At 35.0% G+C, this 21,485-nt stretch overlaps 1 protein-coding gene and 1 pseudogene across 1 annotated transcript; both read right to left on the reverse strand.

The window, feature by feature from the left end:
* Positions 1-2,014: 2,014 nt before the first annotated feature.
* LOC140843886 (olfactory receptor 6C2-like) lies at positions 2,015-2,953 on the reverse strand. The gene has a single exon (XM_073214295.1). The coding sequence runs from the start codon at positions 2,951-2,953 to the stop codon at positions 2,015-2,017; it is 939 nt and encodes a 312-aa protein (XP_073070396.1).
* A 10,542-nt stretch (positions 2,954-13,495) lies between these two features.
* Positions 13,496-14,434, reverse strand: LOC140843887 (olfactory receptor 6C2-like; annotated as a pseudogene).
* Between the last annotated feature and the right edge of the window lie 7,051 nt (positions 14,435-21,485).

Genomic DNA, 21,485 nt, shown 5'->3' on the forward strand with positions numbered 1-21,485 from the left:
TAAAGGGGAGGAGTGGGGCAGGCCTGGTGGGGAGGGAGGGAGAGAAGGGTACTGAGGGATATAATGATTAGTACACATGGTGTGTGCGGAGGTCATGGGGAAGACAGTGTAGCACAGAGTAGACAAGGAGTGACTTTGGGGAATCTTACTACACAGATGGACAGTGACTGCAATGGGGTATGGGGGGGACTTGATAATATGGGTGAATGTAGTAACCACATTGTTTCTCATGTGAAACCTTCATAAGAATGTATATCAATGATACTTTAATAAAAATTAAAATAAAAAAGAAAGAAAGAAAATCAACCAAAAAAAAAATTTAGTACTAACTTGTATTTTTTAAGATGTTCCTTGAAATTCTCTCTTGAGAAGTAGAACCATTTACTTGAATAAATATTTCTTTCAGAAATCAATATAACTAGTTTTGAATACTAGTTCTACTACTTGCTAGCAATACTAACATTTTTACACTTCCATTTCTCCACATTTCTGCAGTGTAAATTATGATAATACATATAAATTGCAGGGTTATTTTCACAATTTTAGATTGCATTTTATTTACTTCAGATATTTAAAAATAAGTATTGTGACACAATTGTTACTTATAGTCATGTCATTCTTTATCTTCTATTCATAGACTCATGTCAGATGTTACTCTTGTGTTTTTTTTTTCATCTCATATGAGTTCTCATTTTGCATCATCAAAATTTCAAATCATCAGATTGGAAACTTATCCATTATGTAACTAATATTTGCCCAGGTGCCAGGCATAAGGCATTCTAGAATTTGGCATATGAGGCAGACATTCCCCAAGGCATTTGCCATTCAGATAGAATAAGGACAAATAAACATGAAATTATAGTTTGGTAAGGTATGAAGGCAGCGGGGTAAGTGATGACACTACTGTGAATGAGTCGGACTAAGCCTAGTGGTACTATTGGTGGAATCACGAGACATGCTTAGCAAAAATTCCTGTGGGCATGTCATTTAAACTGGAGGTTTGGAAGTTGAAAAGGTAAGGGAAAGTTCCTTCCAACACAGTCCACGATACAAAAGGTGTCCTGAAGTAGAAGATCAAGGATCAAAGGAAATTTTACTATGCTGCCCTGTGGAAGTGGAAGTTGGTACAGAATGTTTTCAGTAATGAAATTCTGGTCTTTCTTTAAGGAATTATGCTTGGATGCATAATTTGGACTCAAAATGACATTTTTTTCATTTAAAAAAGCAGATCATCACATTGATATTTGTAGCCACATTTTATTGTTCTTTTTTTTTCTTTCCCAGTATATTTGGCTTACTACTTATTTATCATTCTTCTTGCTTTTGTGACTTTCCTTGGACTTCTACCATCTGTATGCTTAAATACTCTCCACTCAAGACTTAGCATTTTAATTGCCACATCAATGTAAATCTGTGCTATGTAACTTCATTGAAGGACTTACCTTTAACAGGAATTACCAGGACATTCCTCTCTTCATTGTAACCCTATTCATGACCCTTTGGCAAATTTTAAATAACTTTCTTATTAGATAGGATCCAGTCATTTCAAAATTTTTCATTACTAAATGCTTCTTTCAAATCCTAAATCTTATACTTATTCCTCATTTTAAAATATATCTTCAGTTTATGAAATTTTTCTAACTCTTAGACAAGTATTGATTCTTTTCAAAATTAAGTCTCTTATTTGAGTAAGGTTTTTGGTTTGTTTTTTGTATGTGTTATATTTAAAGGAATGGTGTTCACTATTGTATTAATATTTTAAGATAAATTTCCCGAACCTCTTAGAACTGGAAAAGAAATGTTAGGAGTGAAGTGATGCTTAGATTTCCTGAGACATCTATTCTCATTTTTCTTCATTACAATTATCATCAGAAAGAAGCTTTTTTATAAGGAGATCAAAGGGGTGACTTGACCAGGGCTGGTACCAAATCGATGGCAAATCTAGATCAGGAAAAGGCAAAAGGAGACGGAAACTGAAGAAAATATGCTTATGGATACTGACATCAACATTCCCCTAATTCTTTGAGAGCAATTTAAATCTTTTGACCAAGTCATTAAAGGCTCGTTTCACTTGTTTGTTCCTCAGAGTGTAAATGAATGGGTTCAGCATGGGGGAAATGGAAGTACTGAGTATTGACACTCCCTTATTAATGGCCATTTCATCTTTTGCTGAAGGTTTGATATAAACAAAGATGCAGCTGCCATAGGTGATGGAAATCACGATAATGTGGGAAGAGCAGGTGGAAAAGGCTCTTGTCCTCTGCTGGGCAGAGGGGAGTCTTAGAATTGCTCTGATGATGTAAATGTAGGACAGAACCACACACACCAGAGTCATGAAGAAAGTCATCACAGCACAGACAATAACCATCTGCTCTGTGAGCCATGTATCTGAGCATGAGATCTTCAGCATAGGGTTAGCATCACATGCAAAGTGGTCAATGACATTAGAGGCACAGAATTCCAGGTCCAGTCCCAAACTGAGTGGTGGCAATATGATCAACAATGTAGTCACACAACAGCAGAAGATGAGCCTTTTGCAGACCCTGTAGTTCATAATAGTCATGTAATGCAGGGGTTTGCATATGGCTACATATCGATCAAAGGATATAGTAGCCAGGAGAAAAAATTCTGTTATTCCAAAAAAATATATTAAAAAAAGTTGGCACATACAAGCATTATAGGTAATAGTCCTGTCACCTGTTGATAAACTGTACAAGAATCTAGGAATGCAGGCAGAAGTGAATAATATTTCTAAGAGGGAGAAATTTTGAAGAAAAAAGTACATTGCAGTTTTAAGGTGAGAATCCACTAATGTAAGGATGATGATACTCAAGTTTCCAGTTACGCTCAACATGTAGGTGATCAGTAGAAATATAAAAATCAGAATCTGTAGCTGAGGGTCATCTGTCAATCCCAGGAGGATGAAACTGGTGAGAGATGTGTGATTTCTCATTGTTGTGTCCTGTCCTTTTCCCAATCTGCATGTAATAGTGAAGGAAGCAAAATCTGAGAAGATGGTGGGAAAAATGTGTTACAGTGAATTTTGTTCAGAAAAGCCAATCAATATATTTTACATGTTTTTTGTTTTACTTAATTAATTTTAAAAATGATTCAAACTCTCAGGTCTGTTGATTGCATATCATCAAATTGGTTAGAAACCTTGCTTTCAAATGTTTTTATTACAACATATCATAAGGTAGACATTTCATACTGCAGCACAGTGTACATTCTCACACCCACACTAATAACGTATTCACACATACATCCGAAACAAATATCTGAATAAAATACTGAAAACACTTAGGTGCCCTGCTCTCTCATGTTTTATGTTCTAATGTATCTCCCTAAAAATAAATGCAAATATTTCATTGATTTTATGGTCTAATAAGCAGTCATGATATGTATTTGAAAAAATGTAACTGTTTATGGATCCTTTAAATACTGTAGTTCTAGGAAAATATAATTTTCCATGATAGTTTTTACAGTGTCTACTATGTTTAATTTATACTATGAAATAGATTGGCTGATAGCACACTTGCTTCTCTAAGAATATTTCCCTTATCACTAAACAAAATTTGACTGTTTCATTATCTTCTTCTAACCATTTTTTTGCTGTAATAAATTAAAAATGTACAAGGTGTGTTTGTGACACAAGATGTTCCTAGATTCATCTGCCAATGCAGTTGATGAGACTGTTCCACTGCACAAGTCATCTTACATGGATGAACTGTCCAGAAAAAAATTCATCTTATTGTTTATGTTTTTTCCCTCTCTCATACTCCATCCAGTTGCTTATTCTGACCTATACCTGGTTCTTTTTGATTCATTCCTTTTTCCAGATAAACTTTTCAGAGAAGTCCTTCCAAATCTCCCAAGCCACATTAAGAACTTTTCATGTGTTTTGTCACACACTATACTAATGGAGGATGTAAAAATTTGTTGCGTACATTATTTTTTATCTTGTTTAATGTAATAACAACAGAGCTGTAACAGACTGAGATATGGAGTTGATTAAAAGTAATATTTACCTAAGACCTAGATCAAGTTATATTATTTACTATTTGAACTCAATTTTAAAACTACTCTTAAAACTCTTACTTTTGCTATATCCCTGACTGTAATTTAGGAGATTCTTGTTGGCTTTTATTTTTGGTGAAAGAAATGTTCTGAGTGGCTCCTAAGTCACACCACAAACTGACTGTATACTCAGTATTTATATAATACTTACATGAAGGCAAAAAATAGTTTTACTTGACTTCCTCATGTGTTTGGGAGAGAAATAATTTTCCTCTTATGGATTCCATTCTTGCTTTCTCAATACAACTGCAAGAAATATACTAACAACAGAGATTAAAAGTGTTAAATTCTGAATTTAAACCATCAACTGCTTAGTCATTGTTTCTCAGCTAACACCAACTAACTACATTAATACCTGCCAAATTAATTTGTTCACCGATGCTTGTTTTAGGCAATAAATAAATTGAAAAAAACTACATCATTTGCTATATAAATTCTAATTAATTGGCTATGTGAGGGTTTCACTTAATTGCTTTAAAGTAGTCCTTTCTTCAGAAGTGGGAGATACTCTGTACTCACCATCTGCCCGTTTCCCATAGTAAATCTCCGAGAGTTTACAGGTTTCAGTAAAGAGATGCAGGAATGACCATGGTTTGTTGTTTTAGGATGAGCCAAGCATTCCCAAGAATGTGAGCACCACACAGCTAAAAATAAATTAAATAAATAGTTACAATAAACTAAGAAATTAAAATAATTAAATAGAATAATAGACTTGAGATACAGAAAAACAAACATATAGAGCCCACCTACCTCTCTTTCCTTCAGTCTTAACACAAATGTGTCTTACACAACCCTGGAAACTTTACGCCTTGTCCTTGCTCCTAAATATCTTGAAAATAAATAGATAATATTGTTTGACATTACATATTTACTTCTTTAATCTTTTAGAAAACTGAGCATTTTAGAGAATGCAGGAATATAAATTATATCAGCAGATGTTTTCCAAGTTAAGGTTGCTTCTAGAAATAGTCCTTCATCTCACCTATTTTTAGATGACCTACTATGTGTTGGTATACAAATCCAGCCCTATCAAAGTCTTCAATCAATTCAAAATTACAAACTCTTATTTCTTTGTACCACAATTCAATTAACTAATGCTATGTCTCTACATTTGTAAAATGTATCAAACTGCTTCTTAAATAAAGTAATTTTCTATGTCTCTCAAAGACCACAGACATATTGATTTGAGTTGGATATTTATCCCTGAATATCCCAAGAGTTAGAAGGATGAGGAAAGGTTTGCATAGGCTTGTATGTGGACAGAAGTTCCAGGTGAATTACAATTCAATGTTATTTATCAATATTTCATATAACTTTTTGGCAAAGATCCTGGAACAGGCAGCAGTGGGGATGGTGTCTTCAGAGAATTAGATTCCACAATGATATTTAGGACAGGACTTTACACAAAATAAAAATCAAGTGAAAAAGAGCAAGCCTACCTTTTACTCCTTTTATTCAATAACAGCTGTAGCTGCTAAAAGCTGTAACAGAACGTAATTACCCTTTTCCCCTTTGGTAACATATTTTTACCTTAAGTAATTCTTATTCTTAAAAAATTAACATAACAGAAATAGAAAAATTAAACTAAAAGCTAAAAACCACCCATAATGTCTCTATTACATCCTTTCATAAATTCCCTATGTAAATATATTCCTGTTAATGGGTATATTCACAAGTATGAAACATCCTTTATGGGTTGTTTTTCAAATCACTTTGACAATTAAAAACTAAAAATTCTTTTTATCTCAATAATTATAAATTTACATACTCATATGGGGAATATGTAATATTTATTTTTGGTGTGCCCCATCATAATTTGAAATCAATCCTAACAGATGAAACTTTCTAATTTCTTAAAAAACTTTCACTATTGGGAACCAGCGTCCCAGTGTGAACCAAAGCAAAGGACACCACCTCTAGTCTGGTGACTGCAGCTGCCTTGGAGGGAATGCATGACTTAGCACTTCCCGTTTACCTCTTTCTGTGGAAGGCAGACTCCAGGGTGGAAAAGTAGCACAAATTATCTAGAATCAGATAATAAAAGTTAAGATTATAGTATAGATTCCGAAGGGAGGATTCCAAAGGGCAGCATGAGAGGTGAGACAGAACCCTCCTCCCAATTGCACATATAATATGAAAATATAACAAATAGATAAAATCCTGAAAGAGTAACAGGAAAGAAGGCTGCAACAGACCATCTGCACCAGGAGAAACCAACAGACCTGAAGGAAAAAGGTAACCAGGCTGCTCCCTTGTGGCCCCCACCATTGCTCCAGGGACTAAGCAGCTCCAGAGAGTAGAGCTTCTGGGCACTAAGGAGTACCATATACAAATATGAAACATCAAAAGAACCTGGTTCAAACCAAAAATGCCACAAACACCAGAAAGAGGGCCAAGTGAAACTGAACTCATCAATCTTCATGAAAGACATTTCAAAATAAAAAAATAAACATGCTCATGGAGCTACAGAGAAATATTCAAAAACTCAGGGACGAATTCAGGAATGGGACACAAACACTTAAAAATACAGTACATGAAATGAAACAAACAATGGAGGGATTTGAACCAGATTAGATGAAGTAGAGGAGACAGTAAACGTAATAGAAATTAGAGAACAGAAATACAAAGAAACTGAGACACAGAGAGAAAAAGGACCTCTAGGAATGAAAGAATATTAAGAAAACAGTGTGATGAATCCAAACAGAACAATATTTGCATTATAAGGGTACCAGAAGAAGGAGAGAGAAAAAGGGAAAGAAGGTATCTTTAAGGAGGAAGGTAATTGCTGAAACCTTCCCCAATTTGGGAAAAGAGAGAGTCTCTCAGGTCATGGAGGTGCACAGATCTCCCAACACAAGGGACCAAGGAAGACAGCACCAAGACATATAGTAATTAAAATGGCAAAGATCAAGGATAAGGACAGAATATTAAAAGAAGCTAGAGAGAGAAATAAGATCACATACAAAGGAAAGCCCATCAGGCTATCATCAGACCTCTCAGCAGAAACCTTACAGGCCAGAAGGGAGGAACATGATGTACTTAATGCAATGAAACAGAAGGGCCTCCAACCAAGAATACATTATCTGGCAACATTATCATTTAAATTTGAAGGAGGGATTAAATAATTTCCAGATAAGCAAAAGCTGAGAGACAAACCATCTCTATAGTGTATTTTAGAGGGACTGCTATAGATGGAAGTATTCCTAATGCTAAATAGCTACCACCAAAATAAATAAAACCATAGTAAAGAGAGTAGACCAATTAATTAGTAAGCAGATGCAAAACAAAAATAAAAAATCACCCCAAAATTAGTCAAGGGATAGACAAAGAATACAGAACATGATGCTTAATATATAAAGAATGGAGGAAGAAGAAAAAGGAGAGAAAGAAAAGAACCTTTAGCTTGTGTTTGTAATTGTACACTAAGTGAGTTAAATTAGACTGTAAGATAATAAGGAAGTTACCCTTGAACCTTTGGTAACCATGAAACTAAAACATTCACTAGCAATAAGTACATAAATATAGATAATCACCCTAAATGTAAATGGTCTGAATGCACCAATCAAAAGACATAGAGTCATTGAATGGATGAAAAAACAGTACCCATCTATATGCTGCCTAAAAGAGACTCACTTTAAACCCAAACACTACACAGACTAAAAGTGAAGGGATGGAAAAAGACATTTCATGCAAACAAGAGGGGGGGAAAAGCCGGAGTTGCAGTATCAGACAAAATAGATGTCAAAACAAAGAAAGTAACAGGAGACAAAGAAGGACATCATACAATGATAAAGGGCGAGCCCAACAAGAGGATATAACTATTATAAATATCTATGAACTCAACACGGAAGCACCTTCATATGTGAAACAAATACTAACAGAATTAAAGGGGAAAATAGAATGCAATGCATTTATTTTAGAACACACCACTCACTCTATAGGACAGATCAACCAGACAGAAAATAAGTAAGGAGACAAAGGCACAGAACAACACATTAGAGCAGGTGCACATGATAGACATCTACAAAACACTCCATCCAAAAGCAGCATTATACAAATTCTTCTCATGTGCACATGGAACATTTTCAATAATAGATCTCAAACTAGGCCATGAAAAGAGGCTCAGTAAATTCAAAAAGATTGAAATTGTACCAACTAGATTTTCAGGCCACAAAGTTATGAAACTAGAAAAAAATTATGCAAATAAAACAAAAAAGCTGACAAACACATGGAGGCTTAACAACATGCTCCTAAATAATCAATGGAACAATGATCAAATAAAAACAGATATGAAGCAGTATATGGAGACAAATGACAGCAATAACTCAACACTGCAAAATCTGTGGGATGCAGAGAAGGACATGCTAAGAGGGAAGTATATTGGAATACAGGCTTACCTCAGGAAAGAAAAACAATCCCCCATGAACAGTCTAAACTCACAATTAATGAAACTAGATAAAGAAGAAAAAATGACTCCCAAAGTCAGTAGAAGGAGGGACATAATAAAGATTGAACAGATATAAATAAAATCAAGAAAAATAAAACAATGGAATCAATGAAATCAGAAGTGGGTTCTTCAGGAAAATAAATGAAATAGATAAGCCCCTAGCCAGACTTATTAAGAGAAAAAGGGAGTCTACACACATAAGCAGAATCAGAAATAAGAAAGGAAAAATATCACTACAGACACCACAGAAATACAAACAATTACTAGAGAATGCTATGAAACAAATTGGATAACCTAGAAGAAATGGACATCTTTCTAGAAAAATACAGCCTTCCAAGGCTGACCAAGGAAGAAACAGAAAATCTGAACAGACCAATTGCCTGCAATGAAATTGAATTGGTAATCAAAAAACTACCTAAGAACAAAACCACTGGACCAGATGGCTTCACTGCTGAATTTTATCAGTCATTTAGAGAAGATGTAATACCCATCCAAAAAGTTTTACAAACTGTAGAATATGAGGGAATACTTCCAAACTCATTCTATTAGGCCAGCATCACTGTAATACCAAAACCAGGCAAAGACACCACAAAAAAGGAAAACTATAGATAAATATCCATGATGAATATAGATGCAAAAATACTCAAAAAATATTAGCAAACTGAATTCAAAAACACATCAAAAAGATCATCCATCATGATCAAGTAGGATTTATTCCAGGGATGCAAGGTTGGATATTTGAAAATCCATTGACATCATCCTCCACATCAACAAAAAGAAGGACAAAAACCCCATAATCATCTTCATAGATGCTGAAAAAGCATTTGACAAAGTACATCTATTCATGATAAAAACTCTTAACAAAATGACTATAGAGTGCAAATACCTCAACATAATAAAGGCAATATATGACAGACCTGCAGCCAGCATCATACTTAACAGCAAGAAGCTGAAAACTTTTCATCTAAGATCAGGAACAAGACAAGGATGCCCACTTCCCCACTTCTATTCAACATAGTACTGGAGGTCCAAGCCATGCCAATCAGATGACACAAAGAAATAAAGGCATCCAGATTGGTAAGGAAGAAGTTAAACTGTCATTGTTTTCAGATGACATGATATTGTACATAGAAAACCCTAAAGATTCCACCCCAAAACTAGTAGAACTAATAACTGAATCCAGCAAAGTTGTAGGATACAAAATCAATACACAGAAATCTGCTGCATTCCTACATACTAAAGATGAAGTGGCAGAAAGAGAAACCAGGAAAACAATTCCATTCACAATTACATAAAAAAGAATGAAATACCTATGAATAAATCTAACCAAGGAAGTGAAACACCTATACTCTGAAAACTATAAGGCACTCATTAGAGAAATTAAAGAAGATATCAATAAATGGAAATGCATGCCATGCTCATAGATAGGAAGAATTAATATTGTCAAAAGGGCCATGCTGCTTAAAGCAATCTACAGATTCAATGCAATCCCTAAAAAATTACCAACAGTATTCTTCAATGAACTGAAACAAATAGTTCAAAAATTCATATGGAACCACAAAGACCCTGAATAGCCAAAGCAATCCTGAGAAGGAAGAATAAAGCTGGGGATATTATGCTCCCCAACTTCAAGCTCTACTACAAAGCCACAGTATTCAAGACAATTGATAGTGGCACAAGAACAGACCCATAGATGAATGGAACAGAAAAGAGAACGCAGATATAAACCCAAGCATATATGATCAATTGTTATACAATAAAGGAGCTACGGACATACGATGGGGAAATGAGAGCCTCTTCAATAGCTGGTGTTGGCAAAAATGGACAGCTACATGCAAGAGAATGAGACTGGATCATTGTCTATCTCCATACACAAAAGTAAACCTTAAATGGATCAAAGACCTGAATATAAGCCATGAAACCATAAAACTTAGTGGAAAACGTAGGAAACATCGCTCAAATATCAACATAAGCAACTTTTCCCTGAACGCATCTCCTCGGGCAAAGGAAACAAAAGCACAAATAAAGAAATGGGGCTACATCAAACTAAAAAGCTTCTGTACAGCAAAGGACACCATCAACAGAACAAAAAAGTATCCTACAGTGTGGGAGAATATGTTTGTAAATGACATATCTGACAAGTGTTAACATCCAAAATATATAAAGAGTTCACGTGCCTCAACTAACAAAAAGAAAATAACCCTATTAAAAATGGGTGGGGGATATGAACAGACAATTCTCCAAAAAAGAAATTCAGATGGCCAACAGGCCCATGAAAAGATGCTCCACATTGCTAATCATGAGGGAAATGCAAATTAAAACTACAATGAGATATCAACTCACACCCATTAGGATGCCCACCTAGGGACAATGTAGGGATGTAGACTAGGAACAATGAATGCTGGAGCGAATGTGGAGAAAGGGGAACCCTCCTACACTGCTGGTGGAAATGTAAGCTAGTTCAACCATTGTGGAAAGCAATATAGAGGTTCCTCAGAAAACTAAAAACAGAAATACCATTTTGATCCAGGAATTCCACTCCTAGGAATTTACACTAAGAATGCAGGAGCCAAGTTCCAAAAAGACATATGCACCCCTATGTTTATTGCAGCACTATTTACGATAGCCAAGATATGGAACAACTTAAGTGTCTATCAGTAGATGAATGGATAAAGAAGATGTGGTACATATACACAGTGGAGTACTATTCAGCCATACGAAAGCAAGAAGTCCTACCATTTGCAACGACATGGATGGAGCTAGAGGGTATTATGCTCAGTGAAATAAACCAGGTGGAGAAAGACAAGTACCAAATGATTTCCCTCATTTGTGGAATACAACTACGAAGCAAAACTGAAGGAACAAAATAGCATCAGACTCACAGACTGCAAGAAGGGACTAGGGTTACAAAAGGGGAGGTGTGGAATAAGGTGGGTGGGGAGGGAGGGAGAAGGGAACTGAGGGATATTATGATTAGAACACATGGTGTTGGGGGAGGTCTGGGGAAGACAGTGCAGCACAGAGAAGACAAGTAGTGACCCTGGGGCATCTTCCTACACTGATGGACAGTGACTGCAATGGGGTATGGGGGGGACTTGATAATATGGGTGAAGGTAGTAACCACATTGTTTTTCATGTGAAACTTTCATAAGAGTGTATATCAATGCTACCTTAATAAAAATAAAAATGGAAAAGAAAGAAAAGAAAATCAACCAAAAATATTTAGTCTAATATGTATTTTTTAGGATGTTCCTTGTAATTATTTCTTGAGAAGCAGAAACATTTACTTGAATAAATATTTCTTTGAAAAATCAATAAAACTAGTTTTGAATAGTAGTTCTACTCCTTGCTAGCAATATTCACTTTTTTAAACTTCCATTTCTCCACATTTCTCCAGTGTAAATTGTGATAATACATACAACCTGTAGGGTGGTTTTCACATATTTCAATATTATAAATTTTCAACAAATTTTGGCTTCGATTTTATTTACTTCAATTATTTAAAAATAATTATTGTGACACAATTGTTACTTATACCCGTGCAATTCTTTATCTTTTATTCACAGACTCATGTCAGATGTTACTCTTGTGTTTTTCTCATCTCATATGAGTTTTCATTTTGCATCATCACAAATTTCAAACCATCATATTGGAAAATTATCCATTATGTAACTAATTGTCCAGGTGCCAGGCATAAAGCATTCTAGAATTTGGCATATGAGGCAGACATTCCCCAAGGCATTTGCCATTCAGAGTAGAATAAGGACAAATAAACATGAAATTATAGTTTGGTAAGGTATGAAAGCAGCGGGTAAGAGATGACACTAGTGTGAATGAGTCGGACTAACCCAGGCCTAGTGGTACTATTGGTGGAATCACGAGACATGCTTAGCAAAAATTCCTGTGGGCATGTCATTTAAACTGGAGGTTTGGAAGTTGAAAAGGTAAGGGAAAGTTTCTTCCAACACAGTCCACGATACAAAAAGTGTCCTGAAGTAGGAGATCAAGGATCAAAGGAAATTTTACTCTGCTGCCCTGTGGAAGTGGAAGTTGGTACAGAATGTTTTCAGTAATGAAATTCTGGTCTTTCTTTAAGGAATTATGCTTGGATGCATAATTTGGACTCACAATGACATTTTTTTCATTTAAAAAAGCAAGTCATCACATTAATATTTGTACTCACATTTTATTCTGTTTCTTTTTTTTCATTTTCAGTATATTTGGCTTACTACTTATTTATCATTCTTCCTGCTTTTGTGACTTTCCTTGGACTTGCTGCCATCTGTATGCTTAAATACTCTACACTCAAGACTTAGCATTTTAATTGGCACATCAATGTAAATCTGTGCTATGTAACTTCATTGGAGGATTTACCTTTAACAGGAATTACCAGGACATTTCTCTCTTCATTGTAACCTAATTCATGACCCTTTGGCAAATTTTAAATAACTTTTATATTGGGTAAGATCCACCCAATAAAACATGTGAATATTGTCATCTTAAAGATTCTTCAGTAGTAAATGCTTCTTTCAAATCCTAAATCTTATACTTATTCCTTATTTTAATTTATCTTGGGTTTATGAAATTTTTCCCTGTAACACTTAGAAAGGTATTGATTCTTCTCAATACTACACCTCTTCTTATTTGAGGTTTTTGGTTTGCTTTGTCTGTTTGTTATACCTGGAGGAATTGAGGGCACTGTTGCACTAATGTTTTACAATAAATTTCCCAATCCTTTTAGCATTGGTAAGGAAATATTAAGAGTGAAGTCATGCTTAGATGTCCTGAAACACCTATTCTCACTTTTCTTCATTAAGATTATTATCTCAAAGAGGTTTCTTTACAAGACGATGAAAGGGGTGACATGACCAGGGTCAGCACTGAATGGAAGGCCAAGTCTGGACTGGGAAAAGAGAAAATTAGATAGAAACTGAAGAAAATATGCTCAGGGGTCCTGACACCGATGTTCCCCTAATTCTTTGGCAGCAATATAAATCTTTTGACCAAGTTATTAAAGGCTCGTTTCACTTGTTTATTCCTCAGAGTGTAAATAAATGGGTTCAGCATGGGGGAAATGGAAGTAGTGAGTATTGACACTCCCTTATTAATGGCCATTTCATCTTTTGCTGAAGGTTTGATATAAACAAAGATGCAGCTGCCATAGGTGATGGAAACAACGATCATGTGGGAAGAGCAGGTGGAAAAGGCTCTTGTCCTCTGCTGGGCAGAGGGGAGTCTTAGAATTGTTCTGATGATGTACATGTATGACAGAACCACACACACCAGAGTCATGAGGAAAGTCATCACAGCACAGACAATAACCATCTGCTCTGTGAGCCATGTATCTGAGCATGAGATCTTCAGTATAGGGTTAGCATCACATGCAAAGTGGTCAATGGCATTAGAGGCACAGAATTCCAGGTCCAGTCCCAAGCTGAGTGGTGGCAATACGATCAACTAAGAAGTCATCCAACAGCAGAAGACGAGCCTTTTGCAGACCCTGTAGCTCATAATAGTCATGTAGTGCAGGGGTTTGCAGATGGCTACATATCGATCAAAGGACATGGTGGCCAGGAGGAAAAATTCTGTTACTGCAAAAACATCTGTAAAAAATATTTGGCACACACAAGCATCACAGGTAATAGTCCTGTCACCTATTGATAAGCTGTACAAGAATCTAGGAATGCATGCAGAAGTGAATGAGATTTCTAAGAAAGAGAAATTTTGAAGAAAAAAGTACATTGCAGTTTTAAGGTGAGAATCCACTAATGTGAGGATGATGATGCTCAGGTTTCCAGTTACACTCAACATGTAGGTGATCAGTAGAAATATAAAAATCAGAATCTGTAGCTGTGGGTCATCTGTCAATCCCAGGAGGATGAAACTGATTGGAGATGTATGGTTTTTCATTCCTCAGTCCTGAATTTTGCCCAATCTGCATCTAAAGAGAGAGAATTAAGATCTGAGAAGATGGTGGGAAAATAGTGTTACAATGGGCTTTGTTCAGAAAAGCCAAATGTATTTTACATGTATTTTGTTTTACTAAAAATGAATTTTAAAAATAATTCATACTTTTGGCTCTGTTGATAGCATATCATTACATGGATCAGAAATCTGATTTTCAAATGTTTTTTACTACAACATATGGTAAGACAGACATTTCATATTGCAGCCCAATGTACATGTTCACACCCACACAAATACTTGACACACATATATTGGAAACAAAAATGACAATAAAATACTAACCCTTAGATGCCCTGCTCTCTGATGTTTAATGTTCTAATGTATCTCATTAAAAATAAATACAAATATCATCAAATTGCTTTTATAGCCTACTGAAAGGTCATGACCTGTATTGAAAAAATATCAAAAATTTTATAGGGCTTTTTAATAACATGAAAGAAAACATGATTTTCCATGATAATTTTTAAAATGGGCATTATCTTTTTAATTTGCACTTCAGAATTATTTCATATCACATATTTTTTCTTAAGAATATTTCCCTTATCAATAACCAAAATTTTACCCAGTTTCACCATCTACTTGTAGCGTTTTTTCCTGAATAAATTAAAAACTCATGATGTGTGTTTGTGACACAAGATGTTTCTAGATCCATCTACCAATGCAGTTGAAGGCTCTTTTCCCCTGCACAAGTCATCTTACATAGACTACCTGTCTGGCAAGAAATTTTATCTGTTTTTTTTTTTCCCTCTCCCTCTTTCCATCAATTTGCTGATTCTGACCTATAACTGGCACTTTGTGATTCTTTCCTCTCTTTTCTGCTTGAACTCTTCAGAAAAGTCCTTCCAAATCTCCCAAGCCACATTAAGAACTTTCTCTGTGTTTTTGTAACACTTCACGTTTAACAGAGGATGTAAAAAATTGGTTGGAAACAGGATTTTCATCTTATTTAATGTAATAACTGCAAAGTGTAGGAGACTGAGATATAGAGTTAATTCAAGGTAATATTTACCCTCAAACTTAGATGAGTTTATTATTATTTATGTGGACTCAATTTTAAAACTGTCCTGACAACTCTACTTCTGCCATATCTAGAATCTAATTTAGAAGACTCTTGTTGGTTTTTATGTTTGGTGTAGGCAATATTCCGAGTGGCTCCTAAGTCACACTGTGACCTGACTATATACTCAGCATATATATACCACCTGCATTAAGGCAAAAAAGTGTTACATGACTTATCACTGTGTTTTGCAGAGAAATAGCTTTCCTTTTATGAATTCCATTCATAATTCCTCAATCAACCTGCCAGAAGTATATAAACCACAGATTAAAACTCAAATTCTGGCTTTGACCCATTAGCTGCTCTGTGGTTGATCCTACTTAACAACAACTAACTACACTAATTCCTGCTAAAATGATTTCGATCTCCAATTCTTGTTTAAGGCCATAAATAAGTTGATGATAAACCATATCATTTGTTATACAAATTTGAATTTACTGTCTATGTGGTTTCACTTTATTACTTTAAAATAGTCCTTTCCTTCAGAAGTGGGACATATTTTGTACCGACCATCTGCCGATTTCCCATAGTAAATCTCCAGGAGTTTTCAGGTTTCATTAAGGGGGACAAGAATGACCCTGGTTTGATGTTTGAGGATGAGCAGGGCACTCACATGAATGAGAACCTCACACAACTAAGAATAAATTAAATGAATAGTCACAATAGATTAAGCAATTAAAATAATTAGGTTGAACATAGACTTGAGATATAGAAACATGTACACCCACCTACCTCTTTTTTCTTCAGTCTTAACACCACTGTGCCTTACACAAGTCTGAAAAATTTAAGCGATGTTATTGCTCCTAAATGTCTTGAAAAAATTAATTGTCACTATTGTTTGACTAATGTATGTTTTCTTCTTTTGTCTTTTAGAAAACTGAACATATCAGAGAGTGCAGGGATCTAAATTATGTCAGCAGGTGATTTCCAATATAAGGTTGCTTTGAAAAGTGCTTCTTTTCACCTATTTCTAGGTGACCTACTATTTGTTGATATACAAATCTAGCTCTATCAAAGCCTTCAATCAATTCAAAATTATAGACGTTTGGATTTTATTCCACAATTCAATTAATTCTTCATCTCTTTAACCTTGGTAAAACATATGAAACTGTTCTTAAAGAAAATAATTTTCTAAGTCTATCAAAGTCTATAAGTATAGTGGTTTAAGTTGCTTATTTATCCTTGAACGTCCTGAGGGTAAGAAGGATGAGGAAAAGTTTGCATAGGCATATATGTAGACACAAGTCCCAGATGAATTAGGATCCAAAGGTATTTATGAATCTTTTGTGTAACGTTTGGGCAAAGACCCTGAAACAGGCAGCCGTGGGGACAATGTCCTCAGAGAATTGAAGATTCCACAATGATATTCAACACAGGACTTTAGATAAAATAAAAATCTAATGAAAAAGAGCAAGCCTACCTTTTCCTCCTTTTATTCAATAACATCTCTAGCTGCTAATTACCGTAACAGAATATAATTACCCCTTTTCTCTTTTGGTAACATATTTTTATCTTAAGTAATTGTTATGTTTTATTAAAAAATTAACATAAAAATGGAAAAATTAAGCTTAAACTTAATAACCACCCTTAATGTCTCTATTTTATCTTCCATAAAATTCCATGTAAATATATTCTTATTAACTGATATATTCACAAATATGAAATATCCCTTATGGGCTGGTTTTTCAAATTACTTTGATAATTTTAAAAAACCTGTTTTTACTCAACAGTTATACGTTTGTATCATCACTTGGAGAATATGTATTATTTCTTTTGGTACCTTTCATCAGAATTTTAAATGAGTCCTAACAGTTCAAATTTTGTGATTTCTTAAAGAAAACTTTAATTATTATAAAGAATGACAACCTTGAGCTTTTCATATGATACCACAATTTTATTATAAATATTTCCTTTTAAATCAACTTTTATCTGTGATGGAGACATTTTTGTACAAAAATCTTTTTCCTCTTAGAATATTTCCTAAAACTGAGCATTAATTGTTAATACTTATGTATCAATGACTTGTAATGTATATTGCACATTTATCACCACTTGTAAGTTGGTCTTTAAATGTGTTTATACTATTTTCTTTACATAGACCCTCATGTTACTTTTTAGAAAAAACTTTCAGTTTTCTGAATAGGCCTCATATGTTTTTCATATCCTTCATACTTTATACTTTTTTTTTTTGAGAGGGCATCTCTCATATTTATTGATCAAATGGTTGTTAACAACAGTAGAATTCTGCATAGGGGAGTCAATGTTCAATGCACAATCATTAATCCATCTCAAGCCTAATTCTCGTCAGTCTCCAATCTTCTGAAGCATAAAGAACAAGTTCTTACATGGTGAACGAATTCTTACATAGTGATAAGTTCTTACATGGTGAACAGTACAAGGGCATTCATCACAGAAACTTTCGGTTTTGATCACGCATTATGAACTATAAACAATCAGGTCAAATATGAATATTCGTTTGATTTTTATACTTGATTTATATGTGGATCCCACATTTCTCCCTTTATTATTATTATTATTTTTATTTTTAATAAAATGCTGAAGTAGTAGGTAGATGCAAGATAAAGGTAGAAAACATAGGTTAGTGTTGTAAGAGAGCAATTGTAGATGATCAGGTGTGTGCCTGTAGACTATGTGTTAATCCAAGCTAGACAAGGGCAATAAAACATCCACGGATGCAGAAGATTTCTCTCAGAACAGGGGGGGTGAGGTTCTAAGCTTCACCACTGTTGATCCCCAATTTCTCACCTGATGGCCCCCCTGTGACTGTGCCTGTCTTAGGTTGTTCCTCCCTTGAGGAATATTACCCGTCTCTGGCTAACCAGTCATCTTCTGGGGCCATACAGGGAGATGTAAAGTTGGTAAGTGAGAGAGAAGCCATGTTGTTTGAAAAGGTTAGCTTTTTACTTCTTTGCAGATTTATGCCCTGTGGTTTCTATGCCCAGCATTTGCCTTGAGGTATCTTTACCACTTGGAGGAATTATGATAGTCAGTAAATTCGATATGAGGCACGAATTCTATTTAAGGGTTGTAATTAGGAAGGAAGAAAAAAGCTATAGAGGTAGCAGATGGAAGAAAACATGGGAGGATTGATTATTTCTTTGACATATCTTCTTGTAGGGTAACTTAAGCATGTATACGTTTTAAACTACTAACTAAATTGTGCACACACATTAACATAATAGGAATTCAGTTACATAAATAAAGCAGATCTATAATTACCAGCCATCTCCAGTGAAGCCAAGAAAACCAGTTAGGCACCCTAAGCATTTGTGAAAATTTGTCTATGATATGATGGATATTGTCCAACTGTACTTGAAAAGTCTGAGAGAAATCAGACAAATTAAAGCAACCCATTTCTGGGAAATTTTCACATCCCATATGTTCTTTTAACAGTAGATAGTCTATAGTCATAAGATTTTGGAGTGCTACAACTTGCATTTCTCCTAATTCTTGGTTGAGTTCCAACAGTATAGATCCAGTCAAATTTGTTGTTTTACTGTATGCACAGGCCAGCTTAGATATCTCCTTCTTCATTCCAATGGCAAGTCCAGGAAATGGTGGGATGAATGCAGCTACAACTGCAGCATCGCCTGGATGTTTGTGGAGGTTTTTTGATGATCATCTTCTGGTATGAGTCTTCCAGAGAGTGCTGATGTTGGAAGTTCTTCTTTATATTGTATCTTAGTTCATTTTCTGGGTAGCCAAATTAGGCTTTGATCTTCTGTATAAAAACAAACAGATCCTTTGCCCACACTTTGACATGCCCTCTATACCACTGTGTAGAACTCATGGCGGTCAGCACACAGGTGCTGCTTTTTTTTTTTTTATAAAGAGAAAGGAATATTAACAGAAAAGTGTACCTCCATAGCCGATCATCTGACACTCTTTAAGTGATCAAAATTAAGGATATTTAAAGCATGTGTTAATCTTTGATTCACCATTAGTTTTATCCTATCAAGGAGTAATCCCCCTTTTCTTTCTCTCTTTCTTTTTTTTTTAATCTTTAATCTATACTTACATGAAGAATATTATGTTTTCTAGGCTCTCCCCTATACCAGGTCCCCCTATAAACCACACTGCAGTTACTGTCCATCAGCATAGCAAAATGTTGTAGAATCACTACTTGTCTTCTCTGTGTTGTACAGCCCTCCCCTTTCTCCACCCCCATGCATGCTAATCTTAATACCCCCTTTCTTCTTCCACCCCTTATCCCTCCCTGCCCACCAATCCTCCCCAGTCCCTTTCTCTTTGGTACCTGTTAGTCCATTTTTGGGTTCTGTAATTCCACTGCTGTTTTGCTCCTTCAGTTTTTTCTTTGTTCTATACTCCTCAGATGAGTGAAATCATTTGGTATTTCTCTTTCTCCGCTTGGCTTATTTCACTGAGCATAATACCCTCCAGCTCCATCCATGTTGCTGCAAATGGTAGAATTTTCCCTCTTCTTATGGCTGAGTAGTATTCCATTGTGTATATGTACCACATCTTCTTTATCCATTCATCTACCGATGGATGGACATTTAGGTTGCTTCCAATTCTTGGCTATTGTAAATAGTGCTGCGATAAACATAGGGGTACATCTGTCTTTCTCAAACTTGATTGCTGTGTTCTTAGGTTAAATTCCCCCTTCGTGAGGCGCTGGGTTCTTGCAGGTGTGGATGTGGTCTGGATATTGTCCTATGTCCTCTGGTCTCCATTTTAGGAAGAGTTGTCTTTGTTATATTTTCATAGATAAATGTGGTTTTGGGAGATTTCTGCTGCTCTACTCATGCCACCATCTTGGCTCCCTCCCATACTTTATACTTTTTAAAGGACTCATGCTGTTTATTTTTGTACTTATTTCTAATATTCATTAATTTTATTAATACTAAATAAAATATTTAATTAAAATATTTAGTAAAAATTGTTTAACATTTATTAACATGTAATAAAAGGTTAAATACTTCAATATTGATTTTAATAGTTTTCTATGAAAAAGCCAGAGTAATAAACAGAGGAAATAACAAATCTGGAGGTATCACACTTTTTTATTTGAAACTATACTACACAAACCTACAGTTAAAACTCTATGGTTCCTGGCATCAAAACAGACACATAGAACAATGGAACAGAATAGCCAGCCCAGAAATAAATGTCCACATACATTATTTGACAAGGAAGCCAAGAACACTTAGCAGGGAAAGGAATATTTTCAATAATAGTGTTGGGAATATTGGATGACCATATGCAGAAAAATAGAACTGGGCCTCTGTCTTATGCAGCTCATGAAAATTAACTGGAAATGGACCAAAGACTTAAATATAAGACTTGAAATTATAAAGCTCCTAGACAACAGAAGAGGGAAGAACCTGCTTTACATTAGTCTTTGGAATAATATTTTGGATATGACACAAACCACAAGTGACAAAAGCAAAAATCAGTAAGTAAGACTACATCAAACTAAGAAAATTTTGCTCAGAAGGACACAATCAACAAACTGATAAGGCAAACTACCAAAGAGAAGAAAATTTTTGCAAACAATATCAGATAAACTGTATGGATGGCCCTCAAAAATTCCAAAATATGTAGGAGACACATACAACACAATAGCTACAACAAAATAAAAACCTGATTTAAAAAATTGTCAATTGAACTAAACAGACATTTTTAAAAAGAAGTCATCCACTTGGTGGACAGGTATGTGGAAATATGATCAACATTATAAATATTCAGGAAAGGCAAATCAAAATCACAATGAACTATCAGTTCCCACCTGTTAGTATGGCTATAATCAAGAAAACAAGAGGTAAAATATTAGCAAACAGAATTCAAAAATACATCAAGAGGATCATACACCATGATCAAGTGGGATTCAACCCAGAGATGCAAGGATGGTACAACATTCGAAAACCCATCAACACCATCCACTACATCAACAAA

This window comes from Manis javanica, chromosome 10 (genome assembly GCF_040802235.1).
Source record: "Manis javanica isolate MJ-LG chromosome 10, MJ_LKY, whole genome shotgun sequence".
Classification (NCBI taxonomy): Eukaryota; Metazoa; Chordata; class Mammalia; order Pholidota; family Manidae; genus Manis; species Manis javanica.